The 19,223-nt window shown below is 39.6% G+C and overlaps 1 protein-coding gene across 3 annotated transcripts in view; it reads left to right on the top strand.

Moving 5' to 3' along the window:
* The window catches only part of LOC137437083 (SLIT-ROBO Rho GTPase-activating protein 1), a 245,757-nt gene that overhangs the window by 66,695 nt on the left and 159,839 nt on the right, over positions 1–19,223 (top strand). For all 3 annotated transcript variants that reach the window (XR_013625002.1, XM_068131443.2, XM_068131442.2), the window contains exon 2: positions 927–1,122. Coding sequence is in view for 2 of the 3 variants with exons in the window: in XM_068131443.2 (XP_067987544.2) it covers positions 927–1,122 (196 nt within the window). In the remaining variant the exon portion in view is untranslated. The remainder of the gene's footprint in view (positions 1–926; positions 1,123–19,223) is intronic.

Here is a 19,223-nt window from a genome sequence, read left to right as displayed (position 1 = left end):
ATCTGGCTAAGAGGAAATAACAGCTTAGTTTATTTGTCTGCACGATTTTTATTGGCTACTTTGATTGGATCCTCATGGGTATTTCATGAGATTCTTATTCAAAGCATATTTTTGGAACGCGCTTCCTGGAATCTCACCCAGGAAAACAAATTGTGAGTATCAGCTTCTTTCTGTCTTCCATACTCATTTTCTCTCATGGAACATCTTTCCCGTCAATCTGTTGTCTTCATGCAGCAGCCTACTCCCCCTACCTCAACTCATACCCCCTACCCCTCCTCGTCCCCGACCACCACCTTCTCTGTTCTTTACCCTTGCCAAAGATGAGCTTGTTTCTTATGTTAATCCATTTGTTTATGCGTTCCCTATGAAGGCCTCCTAATGTTTTGTTAAATTGATGATTATAGACGATCATGAGGTCCAACTGCTGAGTAATACGGTGATTGTTCTAATTTGTCTCTCCTTTTTAGCAATATAGGCAAGTTTGGTCTCAGAAGAGATTGTAGAGCATGTAAGTCTGCGCAAATAAGAAGTGAGAAATGCAGTCTACACTTGTGCTGACAGTGTCTCTTTTGTCCTTTTGTTACCGACACAGTCCAACGATTTTTGCTTATATCCTCATTGTCTTGCCATCTGCTCCGTGCCTTCTTCTCTAATTTATGTCCTTTACACCCCCTAATCTTGCACAGTTTGTTTCTCCTGCTTTTCACATCCTTTTTCCATTCCAAATATTTCAATTACCATATTCTCCATTTCTTTTCTTATTCAGTGCCTTTGGGGAAATTATACATTTCCTCAAAATAATGATCTTTGCCTTGGAAGTGAAACATTTTTGTATTGTCGGGTTAAATGCCAGATTAGCTTGTCCAGGAAGGTGCACTTCATTGCAGCTGTCTTCCTTGTTCCCCTGACTTCCTACGCCTACCCAGAGATGCGGCTGCAGCTGGCTGAACAGATCAAGTGTCTGGAGCAGCAGGCAGAACTACGTGGACAGCTGCTGCAGGACCTGCAGGACTTCTTCCGGAAGAAGGCCGAAATTGAGCTTGAGTACTCTCGTGGGCTTGAGCGACTTGCTGAGCGCTTCATGACCAAGACACGCTCCTCAAAGGACCACCAGCAGTTCAAGTCAGTCCAGCAATTTGTGCTTCAAGTTTTATTGAACAACATGAGATATACTTCATATTCATAATAACAACAAATTAACTGCAAATTGTATTGGTTGCTGATGTTTATTGTTCCATGAAATCAAAACTCCAGCAAATGCGCTTGCAAAATATATCGTAAACGGCTGTTATTAATTTATTTATTTTAATTGCCCACTGCTCATTCCACACTGATGCACTGTGGGACAAAAATATAACAACTGATTCCTATTGTGCAGTTGCTAAAACCTTGAATACCATATGATTACTCAAACTGCTAATTATCCCGCCACGCTTTTTGAACGAAACGGGAGGATATTGCAGAATTCTGTCTGTCTGTCCATCCATCTTTCACGCTATCTCCTCCTAAACGGTTGTGCAGAAATTCATCAAACTTGGTAGTTATGATCACCACATGGCAAGAAGATACAAGAACAGTATCATTTTGACCACGCCCCTGGGCGCGAGCACCATTGCTGTGACACAATAATAGGAATTAGCCCATAATATTAATCGTCTCATGATCTCTTAGTAAACATATGTTATAATAAAATTTTTAAAAATCAGAGTTGAATTGCTAGATTGTGAAACGTCATAATGCATACAGTAAGTCCTCACTTAATGTCATCCGGGTTAACATTGCATCATTGTTATGTGGCTGATCTATTAGAGAACATGCTCGTTTAAAGTCACGCAATGTTCCTTTATAATGTCATGTACAGTACATAACTACCGCATGCTTGCCTGCATCAAAACACCTTAACACCTCTAATTTTTTGGCCAAACTAATGGTTTTCCTGGTTTCAATAAAGCTACAGTACAAGCTGTACCGCAAATACCAGTGTATAAAGCAATAGTGCAAATATCAGAGTATATAACCATACCATAAATTATACCAGTGCATAAAGCCATACCATAAATACCAGAGTATATAGGAAATGTAGCCATACCATAAATACCGTTGTATAAAGCGATACCATAAATACCAGTGTATAAAGCCATACTGTAAATGCCGGACTATTTAGCCATACCTTAAATACCGTTGTATAAAGCCATACCGTAAATAACGGTGTATAAAGCCATACCGTAAATACCGGTGTATAAAACCATTCCATAAATACCGGTGTATAAAACCATTCCATAAATACCGGTGTATAAAACCATTCCATAAATACTGGTGTATAAAGCCATTCCATAAATACCAGTGTATAAAACCATTCCATAAATACCAGTGTATAAAACCATTCCATAAATACCGGTGTATAAATGCATTCCATAAATACCGGTGTATAAAACCATTCCATAAATACCGGTGTATAAATGCATTCCATAAATACCGGTGTATAAAACCATTCCATAAATATTGGTGTAGAAAACCATTCCATAAATACCGGTGTATAAATGCATTCCATAAATACCGGTGTATAAAACCATTCCATAAATACCGGTGTATAAATGCATTCCATAAATACCAGTGTATAAAACCATTCCATAAATACCGGTGTATAAAACCATTCCATAAATACCGGTGTATAAATGCATTCCATAAATACCGGTGTATAAAACCATTCCATAAATACCGGTGTATAAATGCATTCCATAAATACCAGTGTATAAAACCATTCCATAAATACCGGTGTATAAAACCATTCCATAAATACCGGTGTATAAAACCATTCCATAAATACCGGTGTATAAATCCATTCCATAAATACCGGTGTATAAATCCTTTCCATAAATACCGGTGTATAAAACCATTCCATAAATACCGGTGTATAAAACCATTCCATAAATACCGGTGTATAAAACCATTCCATAAATACCGGTGTATAAAACCATTCCATAAATACCGGTGTATAAAACCATTCCATAAATACCGGTGTATAAAACCATTCCATAAATACCGGTATATAAAACCATTCCATAAATACCTGTGTATAAATCCATTCCATAAATACCGGGGTATAAATCCATTCCATAAATACCGGTGTATAAAGCCATTCCATAAATACCGGTGTATAAAACCATTCCATAAATACCGGTGTATAAAACCATTCCATAAATACCGGTGTATAAAACCATTCCATAAATACCGGTGTATAAAGCCATTCCATAAATACCGGTGTATAAAACCATTCCATAAATACCGGTGTATAAATCCATTCCATAAATACCGGTGTATAAAACCATTCCATAAATACCGGTGTATAAAACCATTCCATAAATACCGGTGTATAAAACCATTCCATAAATACCGGTGTATAAAACCATTCCATAAATACCGGTGTATAAAACCATTCCATAAATACCGGTGTATAAAGCCATTCCGTAAATACCGGTGTATAAAGCCATTCCATAAATACCGGTGTATAAGGCCATACTGTAAATACCAGTGTATAAAACCATTCCATAAATACCGGTGTATAAAACCATTCCATAAATACCGGTGTATAAAGCCATTCCATAAATACCGGAGTATAAAGCCATTCCATAAATACCGGTGTATAAAACCATTCCATAAATACCGGTGTATAAAGCCATACTGTAAATACCGGTGTATAAAACCATTCCATAAATACCGGTGTATAAAACCATTCCATAAATACCGGTGTATAAAGCCATTCCATAAATACCGGGGTATAAAGCCATTCCATAAATACCGGTGTATAAAACCATTCCATAAATACTGGTGTATAAAGCCATACTGTAAATACCGGTGTATAAAGCTATTCCGTAAATAACGGTGTATAAAGCCATACTGTAAATACCGGTGTATAAAGCTATTCCGTAAATAACGGTGTATAAAGCCATACTGTAAATACCGGTGTATAAAGCTATTCCGTAAATAACGGTGTATAAAGCCATACTGTAAATACCGGTGTATAAAGCTATTCCGTAAATACCGGTAAGGGGTAATTCATTGGTGAAACACCAGCGCAGTCATCTTCGGAGCCTTCCAATCACCCCTTTTAGGATGAGCACTCGTGAAATAATGAAGATGACTTTATGAAAAAAATCTTCACCTTGTTACAGAATCTCTCTGTCTGGAACAATAATCTGAAACTATTCTATACTCAAAACTATACTCTGAGGTTTCTGGACTTCAGACCAGACTTTGGTGGGTTAAACCGGTTTTATGAGCGCTCAACCGTCCCCCTTCCCTCAGAGCATATTTCTGGTGTGGGCAGTAATTCTGTTTGAAGGCCTTTGAGCTTCTGCATAGCCAGATGACATAGCTCGCTCTAAGGCCATAAAATCATTCCATAATTACCGGTGAATAAAGCCATTCCGTAAATAACGGAGTATATAGCCGTACCATAAATTTTCCAGTGCATAAAGCCATACCTTAAATACCAGCGTATATAGGCAATATAGCCATACCATAAATACCGTTGTATAAAGCGATACCATAAATACCAGTGTATAAAGCCATACTGTATATACCGGTGTACAAAGCCATACCCTAAATACCGTTGTGTATATAGCCATACCATAGATAACAACAACAACAACATGCATTTTAAGGCCATTTTCCCTGCTAGAGCGGGGGTTAGCCTTGCAGGCCCCATGACAATCTTCTCCATTTTGCCCTATTTTCTGCATCTCCCCTTGTTAACCCCCTTGCCCGCATTTCTTCTTCCATCACCTTTAGCCAAGTCTTTCTCGGTCTTGCCCGTCCTCTACTTCCTTCTACATTCATTTCCATCACTCTTCTCAATCGGTCACTTTCATCCTTCCTCAACACATGACCAAACCATCTCAACCTGTTCCTCTTCACAGCATCAATCACAGGCTCTATTCCCATCATCTTTCGCAATTCATCATTTGTCTTCCTCTCTCTCAACGATACTCCGCACATCCACCGAACCATTCGCATTTCCACCCTTTCCAGCCTTCGTTGCTGCTCTACATTCATGACCCATGTCTCGCTCCCATAAATCATAACACTTCTCACACATGCAGCATACACCTTTCCCTTTAGTACAGCGGATAAGCTCTCATATTTTAACAAATTGTGCATTTTTTGAGAAAAGCGTGAAATTTCTAGCATAGTTAGTATATACCATAAGGTTTATTTTCAGATGTGGAGGGAAGTCAGATTTGACCTCTGAGGACCGTGAGAGGTCAAATCCAAAATGGCCGCCAGTCCACCGGGTCTAATGTTCTAATGCGCTTAATTTTGGAACTGTTTAATTTTGAAATCAGTGTAGAAAAACATTATAGGTGTCATTTCCAACTAAATTGGGGATGCCCATTCATTTGGTGATACTTTTGAGATCGCCAGAACTCAAGGACATGCATTTAGGTCAAGGTCAAATTACGTTAAATATCTATTTTTATGATACTGCAGTTGGAACTGCTATTGGAAAAAGTTCATTTGAACTTTTAAAACTTTATTTTTTTCAGGTACAGGGAGGTATAGGTACAGAACACCCAAAGACCAGAAATGATGAAAAAAAGTGTTTACACTGCAAGGAATGATGCAATAACCTCTGAAAAAATAAATGTAGTTAACCAAGTATGTCCACAAAAGCTTACATTAAATCAAGTGCAATGATGAAAATTGGTAATGATCAAAATCTAACAGTCTCCAGAACAGAAGCACAGTGCAGTGCACTTGAGTGCAGCTTTGGCACTTGCAGCGTCCTGTGCACCCTTTCTTGCAGCCACAGTGGATCGATTTTGGCACGATTTTGATGCTTCAGGGAGAGTGCTCAAAAGAGACTGCCACCGAGTTGTCTCCTTTGTCCAGCCCCAGTCAGATGGGTCTGGCATCTCTGGATCCATGACCAATGCCTGGTTCCAACAGTTGGCCTGGTAGCAAGTGCACTTGATGTGCTGCTTGGGTTGGAGGAATGTTCTCTAGAGTTCTACACTTCTGTGTGAAGAGCTGTTTCCTGGCATCATTCACTTCCGTGCTCTCACTAGTTCGGTCATACATCAGCACCACAAATCGCTCCAGCAGTAACATTGAGCCTTCACTGACCTCACTTGGCATGCCTAGGAGTTCATTGAAAGCATCATTCACCTCTAAGAAAGACTTCCAAGTTTCCCAGGCAGTCTTCTTTCCTCTGCCAGCGAATGCAGATACAGTATCACACCCGGTGAAAGCTTGAAAGATTGGGAGAGTCAGACACTGTGTTGGATTCAATGTGGCAACCATTTCGTGAACAGCTATGGACCGAAAGCTTGACCCGACACCAAAGGCAACCCACAGCTCATCAGGAGCATCCCCAATTTAGTTGGAAATGACACCTATAATGTTTTTCTACACTATTTGGTTCCAAAATTAAGCGCGTTTGAACATTAGACTCGGTGGACTTGCGGCCATTTTGGATTTGACCTCTCACGGTCCTCAGAGGTCAAATCTGACTTCCCTCCACATCTGAAAATAAACCTTATGGTATGCACTAACTATGTTAGAAATGTCATGCTTTTCTCATAAAATGCACAATTGTTGGTGTTATCCGCTGTACTACTTCAGCTTCAACGACACTCCCCTCCTCATCAGCATGCCACTCAGTTCCCGAAACTTTTTCCATGCACATCTCACTCGAGCAACCGTTGCCGAGTCTGATCCACCTTCTCCATTCAGCATGTCTCCGAGGTAGCAAAATGTTTTCACACCTTCCAGCTTCACGCCGTCTCCAAGATCCAACTCAACATTTCCTCCATCTGCAGCTCCCTCTGTGCACACCTTACATTTGAATGTAGCTGCCACACTGGTTAATGATAATGACCCTCTCAGACCACTACATTTTTGATGAACCCACTCAGCGCACATTGTACATTGAATGGAGTTCACTCCGACACCCTTCCTGCACACAGCACAGGGCCACTTCCCAGTTCTTTCCACTTCACCACATGCTTTACCACTTGCCATCACCTTCGTCTTTCCGATATTCACCTTCAGACCTTTTGTCTCCTCCTTCCACTTGTTCATCTTTACCTTCAGTCCATCCATACTTGCCGCAATCAACATACCATAGATATTGGTGTATAAAGCCATACCGTACAGTAAATACTGGTGTATAAAGCCGTACCATAAATACCTGTGTATAAAGCCATACCATAAATACCGGTTTTACTCCAACCACTGTGAGAACAATATTAACATAGATGGGTCCTGGGCTGAAAATTATTCAAAACTTTTGCTGTATATGTGTATGATGTATTTTGGCTTGCAATTAAAAATATTTCCCTGGAACCAAACTCGCCCCTATCTACCATAAAATACACAAAGTGCGTTTGTGTGTTTGTACAGATGTCTGTCCCTCTTCATAAGTGTAGGTTTTAAAGTTAAATCTTTCAACACAAATGTATGTTCACTACAGCCTATTTTTGAGGATAAAACAAACTCGAAAAACATTTTCCATAAAAGAGCAATTATGTCTCTTCTTTGGGAATTGTAGCTTGCAAACCGAGCCTCAAGGGCGGTGTACAGAAGCGTTTTTTTCAATAACAATAAATACCAGGCGCAGGGAGGTGAAATTCGCTGCACATGATGTGCAACTCGCACAGAGCAAAACGAGTGTTCATTTATGTCCGTATAATGTCGTATAAATAAAAAAGATATAAACACACCTGACACGAGGCCGAGGCTTCAGAATTCTTTAGAACTTTAGAACTTTTTTTTCTTTAGAACCACTTCAGCCGAATAAATTGCTCCAACCCTTGAGCAATTTATTCTTTGAGATCTCTCTTTGAGATCTTTAGAACTTGAGATCTTGATCGGGGCGGTCACGGATTTTCGAAGCTGTTCCACGATCTTCGCGCACGCTCGAAGCTAAGTCATTGTCACATTTGTATTCTTGTCTAAACTGTTTATCTTACGTGTGTGTACCTTTTAAGTGTCCCTCGGAAGTTTTATCGGGGTTAATCTTTCATACCTGTAAAAAATAGTCGAGTATCTCGTGCCGCGCGCGGCCACGCGGCCTAGTTGTTGAAGCTTCCGACCTGGAGGCTTGGTTTCTCTCTGGGCATCCAAAGTGGTTATTTTTTCATTCGTGTGTTTGTCAAATTTCAACTCGTTACTTTATCATCCATGCTTTATTGTTTGTTTATAGTTAGTTTTGGTTTGAATTTCCTGTAACTCGTAATTAACTAATCCTGTTCTGCGCCTCGTGTGCGGCCTTGTACCCCTGTCGGTGTTTGTTAACTTAAGTCCCCTACATCGTGTTTTGCTTGGCTCTCAGTTTTTCCCTTCTACACCGAACGTAATACTCTCTGTCTAACGTTTTAAATCCCCACCCCACCCCACCCCCCCCCCCCCCAAAAAAAATTAAAAAAAAAATTATTTTTCCTTTCTCCACGTGTGCCGTTGTCTCATCATGTACTTTCTGTCCAGGTGTATCGCGGTGCTTTTCGCCCCGCCCCCATTATCTTCTTGCCATCCACCTTTTGCCCTGTTCACGTGACTCGTGGTGGTCCCTCTCGGCCCTCCCCCCGTTGGTATTTTGTGCATATAAGATTGTTCACGGTTCTGTTTAAATATTATTTTAAATATGTTTAACCTTTCCCCTTCAGTGGTTTATTCAGTGGTATATTACAACACGCTGTTTTTCTTCCTATTTAAAAGGCTTTTCTCAATTTCCTCTCCAAATCATTCCATGTCAAAAAAAAGAAATTCAATATCTTATACGTCTCCCTCACTACATGGTCTAAATTCACATTCATTCCATCCCTCCTCCATCGTTCTGAATCAGATTGCTAACTTGAAAATCACAACAAACCCAATTTGTTATCAATGTTCGTCTTTCATTAATCATCCACTTTCTAAACTCCCCTCTTGCCCCTCCCCTCCAAATCCCCCCCCTTGCACCTACACTCCTGAACTCCCCCCCTGCCCTTCCCCTCCTAAAGTCCCCCCTTGCCCCTCCCCTCCAAATCCCCCCCCTTGCCCCTCCACTCCTGAACTCCCCCCTTGCCCTTCCCCTCATAAACTCCTCCCTTGCCCCTCCCCTCCAAATCCCCCCCTTGCCCCTACACTCCTAAACTCCCCCCTTGCCCCTCCACTACTAGACTCCCCCCTTGCCCCTCCCCTCCTAAACTCCCCCCTTGCCCCTCCCCTCCTAAACTCCCGCCTCACTCCTCCCCTTCAAAACTCCCCCCCAACTCCTCCCATTCAAATCTCCCCCCATACCATTCCTCTCAAATTCTCCCTCCTCCCCCCTCCTCAAAGTTGCCTCCTCCCCACCTCGTCTCCCTTCTATCTCATGCCTCCACCCCCCCCCAACCTTCTACTGTCCCATGTCCCCCCTCAAACAACCCCTCACTCTGCCTCATCCCTTCACCACCAAACCTTTCATCCTCCTCATCCTTCCCTTTCTTGGAACTCTTCTGTAATCTCTGACACACTATCAACTGCTCTCCCTACCTCCCCCTCTCATCCTTCATCTTACCCTACTCCTCCCCTCCCCTGTCCTGTACCAGATGCTCCCCCTCTCTCTTCTTTAACGGTATGGACCTCAAACATCCGGGGCCTTCGCTCAAACCTGACTGATCTCTCCATACAGGTTGCTTCTGACAATCCAGACTTGATCTGCTTAACAGAGACTTTCCTCCTTCAAGATGTCTCTGATTCCTCAATATCTCTTCCTGGTTACTCCCTCTTCCGGTATGATAGACCTGAGCCTCGTCCTGGTGGTGGGGTGGCTATCTTTATCAAAAACTCTCTTCCTCATTCTCCTTGCACTGCCCTCTCTCCTCCTCACCTCCAGGAGTACCTCTGGCTACGGCTTCCTCTCCGCTCCCACCTTTTGTTCATATGTGTTCTGTACCGTCCCCCAAACAGTGATGACTCAATTTACATTTCACTCTCTGACAACATGGACCAACTTCTATCCACTCATCCCAACTCTCTCTTCCTCATATGTGGTGACTTCAACTGTCATCATGCCACCTGGTTGGGTGTGGGTTCCTCTCTCACCAGTCATGGCCCCTCAGCAAAGGACTTCTGTGACTCACTGGGATTGACACAATCTGTCAATTTCCCGACCCGGATCTCAGCCAATGGAGTTTCTTCTCTTCTAGATTTGGTTATGACAAACTTCCCTGCTAATGTCTGCTGCTCTTCTTCTGCTCCAATCGGTTCTTCTGATCATGTGCTTGTCAAAGTGGACATCTCTCTGGCCATTCTCAGAGAGCCTCCTCAGCGTCGAAGAGTCTGGCATTTCACTCAGGCCGACTGGGACGGGCTTCAAGCAGCCATCAATTGTCTGGATTGGTCTCCCATCTCCACTGCCTCTGACATCAATTCTTCCTGGGAATTCTTCCAAAGCAAACTGATCTCTCTCATGCACAGATTTATCCCATCTCGTCTTCAGTTGTCTTACCCTTCCTCCCGTCCATGGTACACCGAATCTTGTGGTGAGGCAGTTGCCCTGAAACAACTTGCCTTTGCCTCTTGGAAGGCTAATCCAACTGAAGGCAATCTCAGTTCCTTCCACCAAGCTCGGAACAAGTGTGTGTCTACCCTCAGGAGTGCCAGGAAGCACTATCTCTCCTCACTCAAGAACGAACTCTCAAACCTGTCTCCTTCCTCCAAATCCTGGTGGCATCTGGTCAAATCCGTTTCTGGTGTTTGTTCCCCCTCCATCCCCTCCCTTACCTCAAATGGCCACACAGTTGACATCGCACGTGACAAAGCCGAATGCCTCAACTCTGTGTTTGCCTCAAAATCTTTAGTCCCAAACCCATCTCTCTCTGTTCCCACCTTTCCCAGTCGAACCCAACTGCTCCTGGACTCTGTGTCCTTCTCTCCTGACAAGGTGGAGGAGTTTTTGTCTAACCTCGACTCTGATTCTGCAACTGGACCAGACGGCATCAGCCCACGGGTCCTAAAATCCTGCTCTGCCGCTCTATCTCACCCTCTCTCTGTTCTTTTCACCCTATCTTTTGCTCAAGGTCATCTGCCAGCATCCTGGAAATCAGCAAACATTACCGCTTTACACAAAAAAGGTGCAAAAACAGATCCTTTTAACTACAGACCAATCAGCCTGCTCCCAATTATCAGCAAAGTCATGGAATCCATCATTGCTTCGGATATGAAATCTTTCCTCTTCTCCAATGGCTTGATCTCTGATCATCAATTTGGATTCAGACCAGGTCACTCTACTCTGGACATGCTGCTTCTCCTGTCTCAACAATGGATGGAGGTCCTCAATGCCAAACAGGAAATCAGAGCTGTCTCCCTCGACATATCACGTGCTTTCAATACGGTCTGGCACCCAGCTCTGCTCACCAAACTCTACTCCTATGGTATCCATGGAAATCTCCATGCATGGCTTGCGGACTTCCACTCTGGTCGTAGTCAACATGTGGCCCTGAATGGATTTCTCTCATCTCCCCTTCCTGTTCAGGCTGGAGTTCCCCAAGGCAGTGTGCTGGGCCCTGTGCTTTTTCTGGTCTTTATCAATGATCTCTCCGACTCTCTGGAAAATCCTCTCTATCTCTTTGCTGATGACTCCACTCTCTGCCGCTCCATTCCTCTTCCCTCAGATCGGCAGTCTGCAGCCTCCTCACTCTCTGAAGACCTGGACAAAATCACAGACTGGTCAAACAAGTGGAACATGTCTTTCAATCCTGACAAATCTCACACTCTTACTATGTCTCTCCGAAAAGATCGACTGGACAACCCTCCCATCTACTTTCTCAACAATCCTCTCCAAGAAGTTCTGTCGCTCAAGCTTTTGGGTCTCACTATCTGCCATGATATTTCTTGGGAAAACCACATTTCCAAGCTGGCCTGCAAAGCCAGTCGCCGACTGGGCATCCTCCATCGTGCGAAGCCCTTCCTAGGCACACCTGAGCTCCTCACCACATACAAGGCTTTCATCCGCAGCTCAATGGAATACTGTTCTCCCCTATGGGCTGGTGCTCCTGCCTCACACCTAGCTCGGCTTCACGCTGTTGAAACCAAAGCTTTCAGAATCATTGGAATCTCCCGTGATGAAGCTATCTCTGAGGGCCTTTCACTCACTCACCGCAGGCAGGTAGGTGGTCTTTCTGTCTTCTACCGACTCCTCTCCGGCCTTGCTCCCCCAGCTCTCTCTGTGCTCTGTCCCCCAAATATTCCTACAGGTCGCACAAGATCTGCCAGCAAGCCTCTGATGGTTAAACTGCCAAAATCTCGGCTCTCTGCTCACCTTCACTCCTTCATTCCTCTTTTCTCCCGCCTCTGGAACAAACTCCCACACTCCCTTCAATCCCACTCCTCCCTCCAGGTCTTTAAAACAGCTGTTCACCACCATCTCTTATCTTCCCCCATCCAAAACCTTGATCTTTTCTACCCCCACTAATTCATCCCAGATCCACCTTGTTTGTAATTCCAACTTCTTTCCTGGTAGTCCCGGCAGTGTCCATATGTTTTATGCCTCTCCCACCCCCTTTCCCATGCCTCCCCCCCAAAGCCCTCTCCCTCCCACAGTTCTCTCGATGTCTCCATGTCTCTACGTTCCTGCTCTCAAATGTTGTGTTTGTGTCCTTCCCCCTCTCTCCCCATCTTGTCTACCGCTCCCGATGCTTTTTGTTTTATGTGTCGGTTTGTCGGTTATGTGTCGGTTTGTCGGTTTGTCTTTCTGTGTGATAAATGTTCGCTCCTTCAAGAGCCTCGATCTTGTATACAAAAAAATAAATAAATAAATAAAAACCCATCATTTTTGATGGGATTTTTACTTGTTTACATTAATTGTTACGTGGAAAATGGATTCACTTAAAGTTGTTTCGCTTAACGCAGCACTTTTTAAGAATGTAACAACAATGTTAAGCTAAGACTTAGTGTATTGTTCCTGTGAAGTGGCAAGGATACTGTCTGGATCTTTCGAATCAGCTCGGCAAATAGTTGTAGTAATGATTGTAAGGAATTGATTGTTGTGATCGTAAGGATTGTTGTTATTGGAATCCAAAAAGTGTGATAATATTTCCTTAAAGATGGATGATGATGGTCGAAAGATGGAATATAGGCTTCGCGATCGAAATACTGATGATTGAATACTGGACTTTATGAAAGCTCCAGTTGGTCTGTATCCATGTATGAACAACTGGTGATTTGAACTGAAAGCCGATTAACCACTGGGAAGTTCGGTGCGGCTGATGTTTTGAGCGTTAGCCCTTCATATTTTACACTAATGATGAGCTAACAATAGAAACATCAGCCACACCTTGCTTCCCGTGTTGGTTACCATACCCCCAATGGGCTTTTCATTGCTAAAAAAACAACTATCACAATATTGACTCTTGCATCCTTCCAATTCAGTGTTTATTTAGAACTTTAGAACATTGCATCCTACCAATTCAGTGTTTATTTAGAACTTTAGAACATTGCATCCTACCAATTCAGTGTTTATTTAGAACTTTACAACATTACATCCTACCAATTCAGTGTTTATTTAGAACTTTAGAACATTGCATCCTACCAATTCAGTGTTTATTTAGAACTTTAGAACATTGCATCCTACCAATTCAGTGTTTATTTAGAACTTTAGAACATTGCATCCTACCAATTCAGTGTTTATTTAGAACTTTTGAACATTGCATCCTACCAATTCAGTGTTTATTTAGAACTTTAGAACATTGCATCCTACCAATTCAGTGTTTATTTAGAACTTTAGAACATTGCATCCTACCAATTCAGTGTTTATTTAGAACTTTAAAACATTGCATCCTACCAATTCAGTGTTTATTTAGAACGTTAGAACATTGCATCCTACCAATTCAGTGTTTATTTAGAACTTTAGAACATTGCATCCTACCAATTCAGTGTTTATTTAGAACTTTAGAACATTGCATCCTACCAATTCAGTGTTTATTTAGAACTTTAGAACATTGCATCCTACCAATTCAGTGTTTATTTAGAACTTTTGAACATTGCATCCGACCAATTCAGTGTTTATTTAGAACTTTAGAACATTGCATCCTACCAATTCAGTGTTTATTTAGAACTTTAGAACATTGCATCCTACCAATTCAGTGTTTATTTAGAACTTTAGAACATTGCATCCTACCAATTCAGTGTTTATTTAGAACTTTAGAACATTGCATCCTACCAATTCAGTGTTTATTTAGAACTTTAGAACATTGCATCCTACCAATTCAGTATTTATTTAGAACATTAGAACATTGTATCCTACCAATTCAGTGTTTATTTAGAACTTTAGAACATTGCATCCTACCAATTCAGTGTTTATTTATAACTTTAGAACATTGCATCCTACCAATTCAGTGTTTATTTAGAACTTTAGAACATTGCATCCTACCAATTCAGTGTTTATTTAGAACTTTAGAACATTGCATCCTACCAATTCAGTGTTTATTTAGAACATTAGAACATTGTATCCTACCAATTCAGTGTTTATTTAGAACTTTAGAACATTGCATCCTACCAATTCAGTGTTTATTTAGAACTTTAGAACATTGCATCCTACCAATTCAGTGTTTATTTAGAACTTTAGAACATTGCATCCTACCAATTCAGTGTTTATTTAGAACTTTAGAACATTGCATCCTACCAATTCAGTGTTTATTTAGAACTTTAGAACATTGCATCCTACCAATTCAGTGTTTATTTAGAACTTTAGAACATTGCATCCTACCAATTCAGTGTTTATTTAGAACTTTAGAACATTGCATCCTACCAATTCAGTGTTTATTTAGAACTTTCGAACATTGCATCCTACCAATTCAGTGTTTATTTAGAACTTTAGAACATTGCATCCTACCAATTCAGTGTTTATTTAGAACTTTAGAACATTGCATCCTACCAATTCAGTGTTTATTTAGAACTTTAGAACATTGCATCCTACCAATTCAGTGTTTATTTAGAACTTTAGAACATTGCATCCTACCAATTCAGTGTTTATTTAGAACTTTAGAACATTGCATCCTACCAATTCAGTGTTTATTTAGAACATTAGAACATTGTATCCTACCAATTCAGTGTTTATTTAGAACTTTAGAACATTGCATCCTACCAATTCAGTGTTTATTTAGAACTTTAGAATATTGCATCCTTCCAATTCAGTGTTTATTTAGAACTTTAGAACATTGCATCCTACCAATTCAGTGTTTATTTAGAACTTTAGAACATTGCATCCGACCAATTCAGTGTTTATTTAGAACTTTAGAACATTGCATCCTACCAATTCAGTGTTTATTTAGAACATTGCATCCTCCCAATTCAGTGTTTATTTAGAACTTTAGAACATTGCATCCTACCAATTCAGTGTTTATTTAGAACATTGCATCCCACCAATTCAGTGTTTATTTATAACATTGCATCCTACCAATTCAGTGTTTATTTAGAACTTTAGAACATTGCATCCTACCAATTCAGTGTTAATTTCGAGCATTGAATCCTACCAATTCAGTGTTTATTTAGAACTTTAGAACATTGCATCCTACCAATTCAGTGTTTATTTAGAACTTTAGAACATTGCATCCTACCAATTCAGTGTTTATTTAGAACTTTAGAACATTACATCCTATCAATTCAGTGTTTATTTAGAACTTTAGAACATTGCATCCTACCAATTCAGTGTTTATTTAGAACTTTAGAACATTGAATCCTACCAATTCAGTGTTTATTTAGAACTTTAGAACATTGCATCCTACCAATTCAGTGATTATTAAAAACTTTAGAACATTGCATCCTACCAATTCAGTGTTTATTTCGAACTTTAGAACATTGCATCCTACCAATTCAGTGTTTATTTATAACATTGCATCCTACCAATTCAGTGTTTATTTAGAACTTTAGAACATTGCATCCTCCCAATTCAGTGTTTATTTAGAACTTTAGAACATTGCATCCTACCAATTCAGTGTTTATTTAGAACATTGCATCCTACCAATTCAGTGTTTATTTAGAACTTTAGAACATTGCATCCTACCAATTCAGTGTTTATTTAGAACATTGCATCCCACCAATTCAGTGTTTATTTATAACATTGCATTCTACCAATTCAGTGTTTATTTAGAACTTTAGAACATTGCATCCTACCAATTCAGTGTTTATTTAGAACTTTAGAACATTGCATCCTACCAATTCAGTGTTTATTTAGAACTTTAGAACATTGCATCCTACCAATTCAGTGTTTATTTAGAACTTTAGAACATTGCATCCGACCAATTCAGTGTTTATTTAGAACTTTCGACCATTGCATCCTACCAATTCAGTGTTTATTTAGAACTTTAGAACATTGCATCCAACCAATTCAGTATTTATTTAGAACTTTAGAACATTGCATCCTACCAATTCAGTGTTTATTTAGAGCATTGAATCCTACCAATTCAGTGTTTATTTAGAACTTTAGAACATTGCATCCTACCAATTCAGTGTTTATTTAGAACTTTAGAACATTGCATCCTACCAATTCAGTGTTTATTTAGAACTTTAGAACATTGCATCCAACCAATTCAGTGTTTATTTAGAACTTTAGAACATTGCATCCTACCAATTCAGTGTTTATTTAGAACTTTAGAACATTGCATCCTTCCAATTCAGTGTTTATTTAGAACTTTAGAACATTGCATCCTACCAATTCAGTGTTTATTTAGAATTTTAGAACATTGCATCCAACCAATTCAGTGTTTATTTAGAACTTTAGAACATTGCATCCTAACAATTCAGTGTTTATTTAGAATTTTAGAACATTGCATCCAACCAATTCAGTGTTTATTTAGAACTTTAGAACATTGCATCCTTCCAATTCAGTGTTTATTTCGAACTTTAGAACATTGCATCCTACCAATTCAGTGTTTATTTAGAACATTGCATCCTACCAATTCAGTGTTTATTTAGAACTTTAGAACATTGCATCCAACCAATTCAGTGTTTATTTAGAACTTTAGAACATTGCATCCTACCAATTCAGTGTTTATTTAGAACTTTAGAACATTGCATCCAACCAATTCAGTGTTTATTTAGAACTTTAGAACATTGCATCCTACCAATTCAGTGTTTATTTAGAACTTTAGAACATTGCATCCAACCAATTCAGTGTTTATTTAGAACTTTAGAACATTGCATCCAACCAATTCAGTATTTATTTAGAACTTTCGACCATTGCATCCTACCAATTCAGTGTTTATTTAGAACTTTAGAACATTGCATCCAACCAATTCAGTGTTTATTTAGAACTTTCGACCATTGCATCCTACCAATTCAGTGTTTATTTAGAACTTTAGAACATTGCATCCAACCAATTCAGTATTTATTTAGAACTTTAGAACATTGCATCCTACCAATTCAGTGTTTATTTAGAGCATTGAATCCTACCAATTCAGTGTTTATTTAGAACTTTAGAACATTGCATCCTACCAATTCAGTGTTTATTTAGAACTTTAGAACATTGCATCCTACCAATTCAGTGTTTATTTAGAACTTTAGAACATTGCATCCAACCAATTCAGTGTTTATTTAGAACTTTAGAACATTGCATCCTACCAATTCAGTGTTTATTTAGAACTTTAGAACATTGCATCCTTCCAATTCAGTGTTTATTTAGAACTTTAGAACATTGCATCCTACCAATTCAGTGTTTATTTAGAATTTTAGAACATTGCATCCAACCAATTCAGTGTTTATTTAGAACTTTAGAACATTGCATCCTACCAATTCAGTGTTTATTTAGAACTTTAGAACATTGCATCCTACCAATTCAGTGTTTATTTAGAACTTTAGAACATTGCATCCTTCCAATTCAGTGTTTATTTAGAGCATTGAATCCTACCAATTCAGTGTTTATTTAGAACTTTAGAACATTGCATCCTACCAATTCAGTGTTTATTTAGAGCATTGAATCCTACCAATTCAGTGTTTATTTAGAACTTTAGAACATTGCATCCTACCAATTCAGTGTTTATTTAGAACTTTAGAACATTGCATCCTACCAATTCAGTGTTTATTTAGAACTTTAGAACATTGCATCCTACCAATTCAGTGTTTATTTAGAACTTTAGAACATTGCATCCTACCAATTCAGTGTTTATTTAGAACTTTAGAACATTGCATCCTTCCAATTCAGTGTTTATTTAGAACTTTAGAACATTGCATCCTTCCAATTCAGTGTTTATTTAGAATTTTAGAACATTGCATCCAACCAATTCAGTGTTTATTTAGAACTTTAGAACATTGCATCCTACCAATTCAGTGTTTATTTAGAATTTTAGAACATTGCATCCAACCAATTCAGTGTTTATTTAGAACTTTAGAACATTGCATCCTTCCAATTCAGTGTTTATTTCGAACTTTAGAACATTGCATCCAACCAATTCAGTGTTTATTTAGAACTTTAGAACATTGCATCCAACCAATTCAGTGTTTATTTAGAACTTTAGAACATTGCATCCTACCAATTCAGTGTTACCTGCTTTCAGATTAGGTCGTATAATCCTCTTTATGACCTTAGAACCACAATAAAGCTGTGCCGGGCCCTCTTTGAAAGCTTATCGACTTTGCATGAAATCTAAAAACATCATTTCATCGGGATTATCGATAACTGTCTTCAAAGATGTAACATTTTACCTGCGGATTTTTTTCTTGCTGGCACGCATCCTTGTGTGTGTTTGATTAGTTGTTTCAGTGTGTGAGTTTTATGAATTGTATTGACTCTTGGTTAATGCATTATGCAATATGTTGCACTAATCCAAGTGAATAACATAATCGATACATTTTTGGATTACGTTGTTATTTTATGCTTGTGTTCAAGCGTGTATTTATATCTACTATAAATGGATGAGGTGTGTGTGTGTGTGTGTGTGTGTGTGTGTGTGTGTGTGTGTGTGTGTGTGTGTGTGTGTGTGTGTGTGTGTGTGCGCGTTATGTTTTTTGTGGAGTTGTACTGGAGCTCTCTGATGTGGAATGTGATACACCAAATGATCGTCATGATCACCTGAGTTGATTACTGATAGGTTAATTAACTACAAAGAATCCGGAAGAATTCCCATGTTTTGAACGCACGGCATGTTAAGGTGTGGACTATACAGAGCAGCTTAATCAGTCCTTCCACGGCATGGCATTCTAATTACAAAATAAATAACAAAAACAATGATAACATTGTAACAAAGCATATATTAATAATCATA

The sequence above is a fragment of the Myxine glutinosa genome, chromosome 11 (assembly GCF_964187855.1).
Source record: "Myxine glutinosa chromosome 11, kmMyxGlut1.1, whole genome shotgun sequence".
Taxonomy (NCBI): Eukaryota; Metazoa; Chordata; class Myxini; order Myxiniformes; family Myxinidae; genus Myxine; species Myxine glutinosa.
The sequence above is the reverse complement of the archived record's forward strand: the minus strand, read 5'-3'. Positions and strand labels throughout refer to the sequence as shown.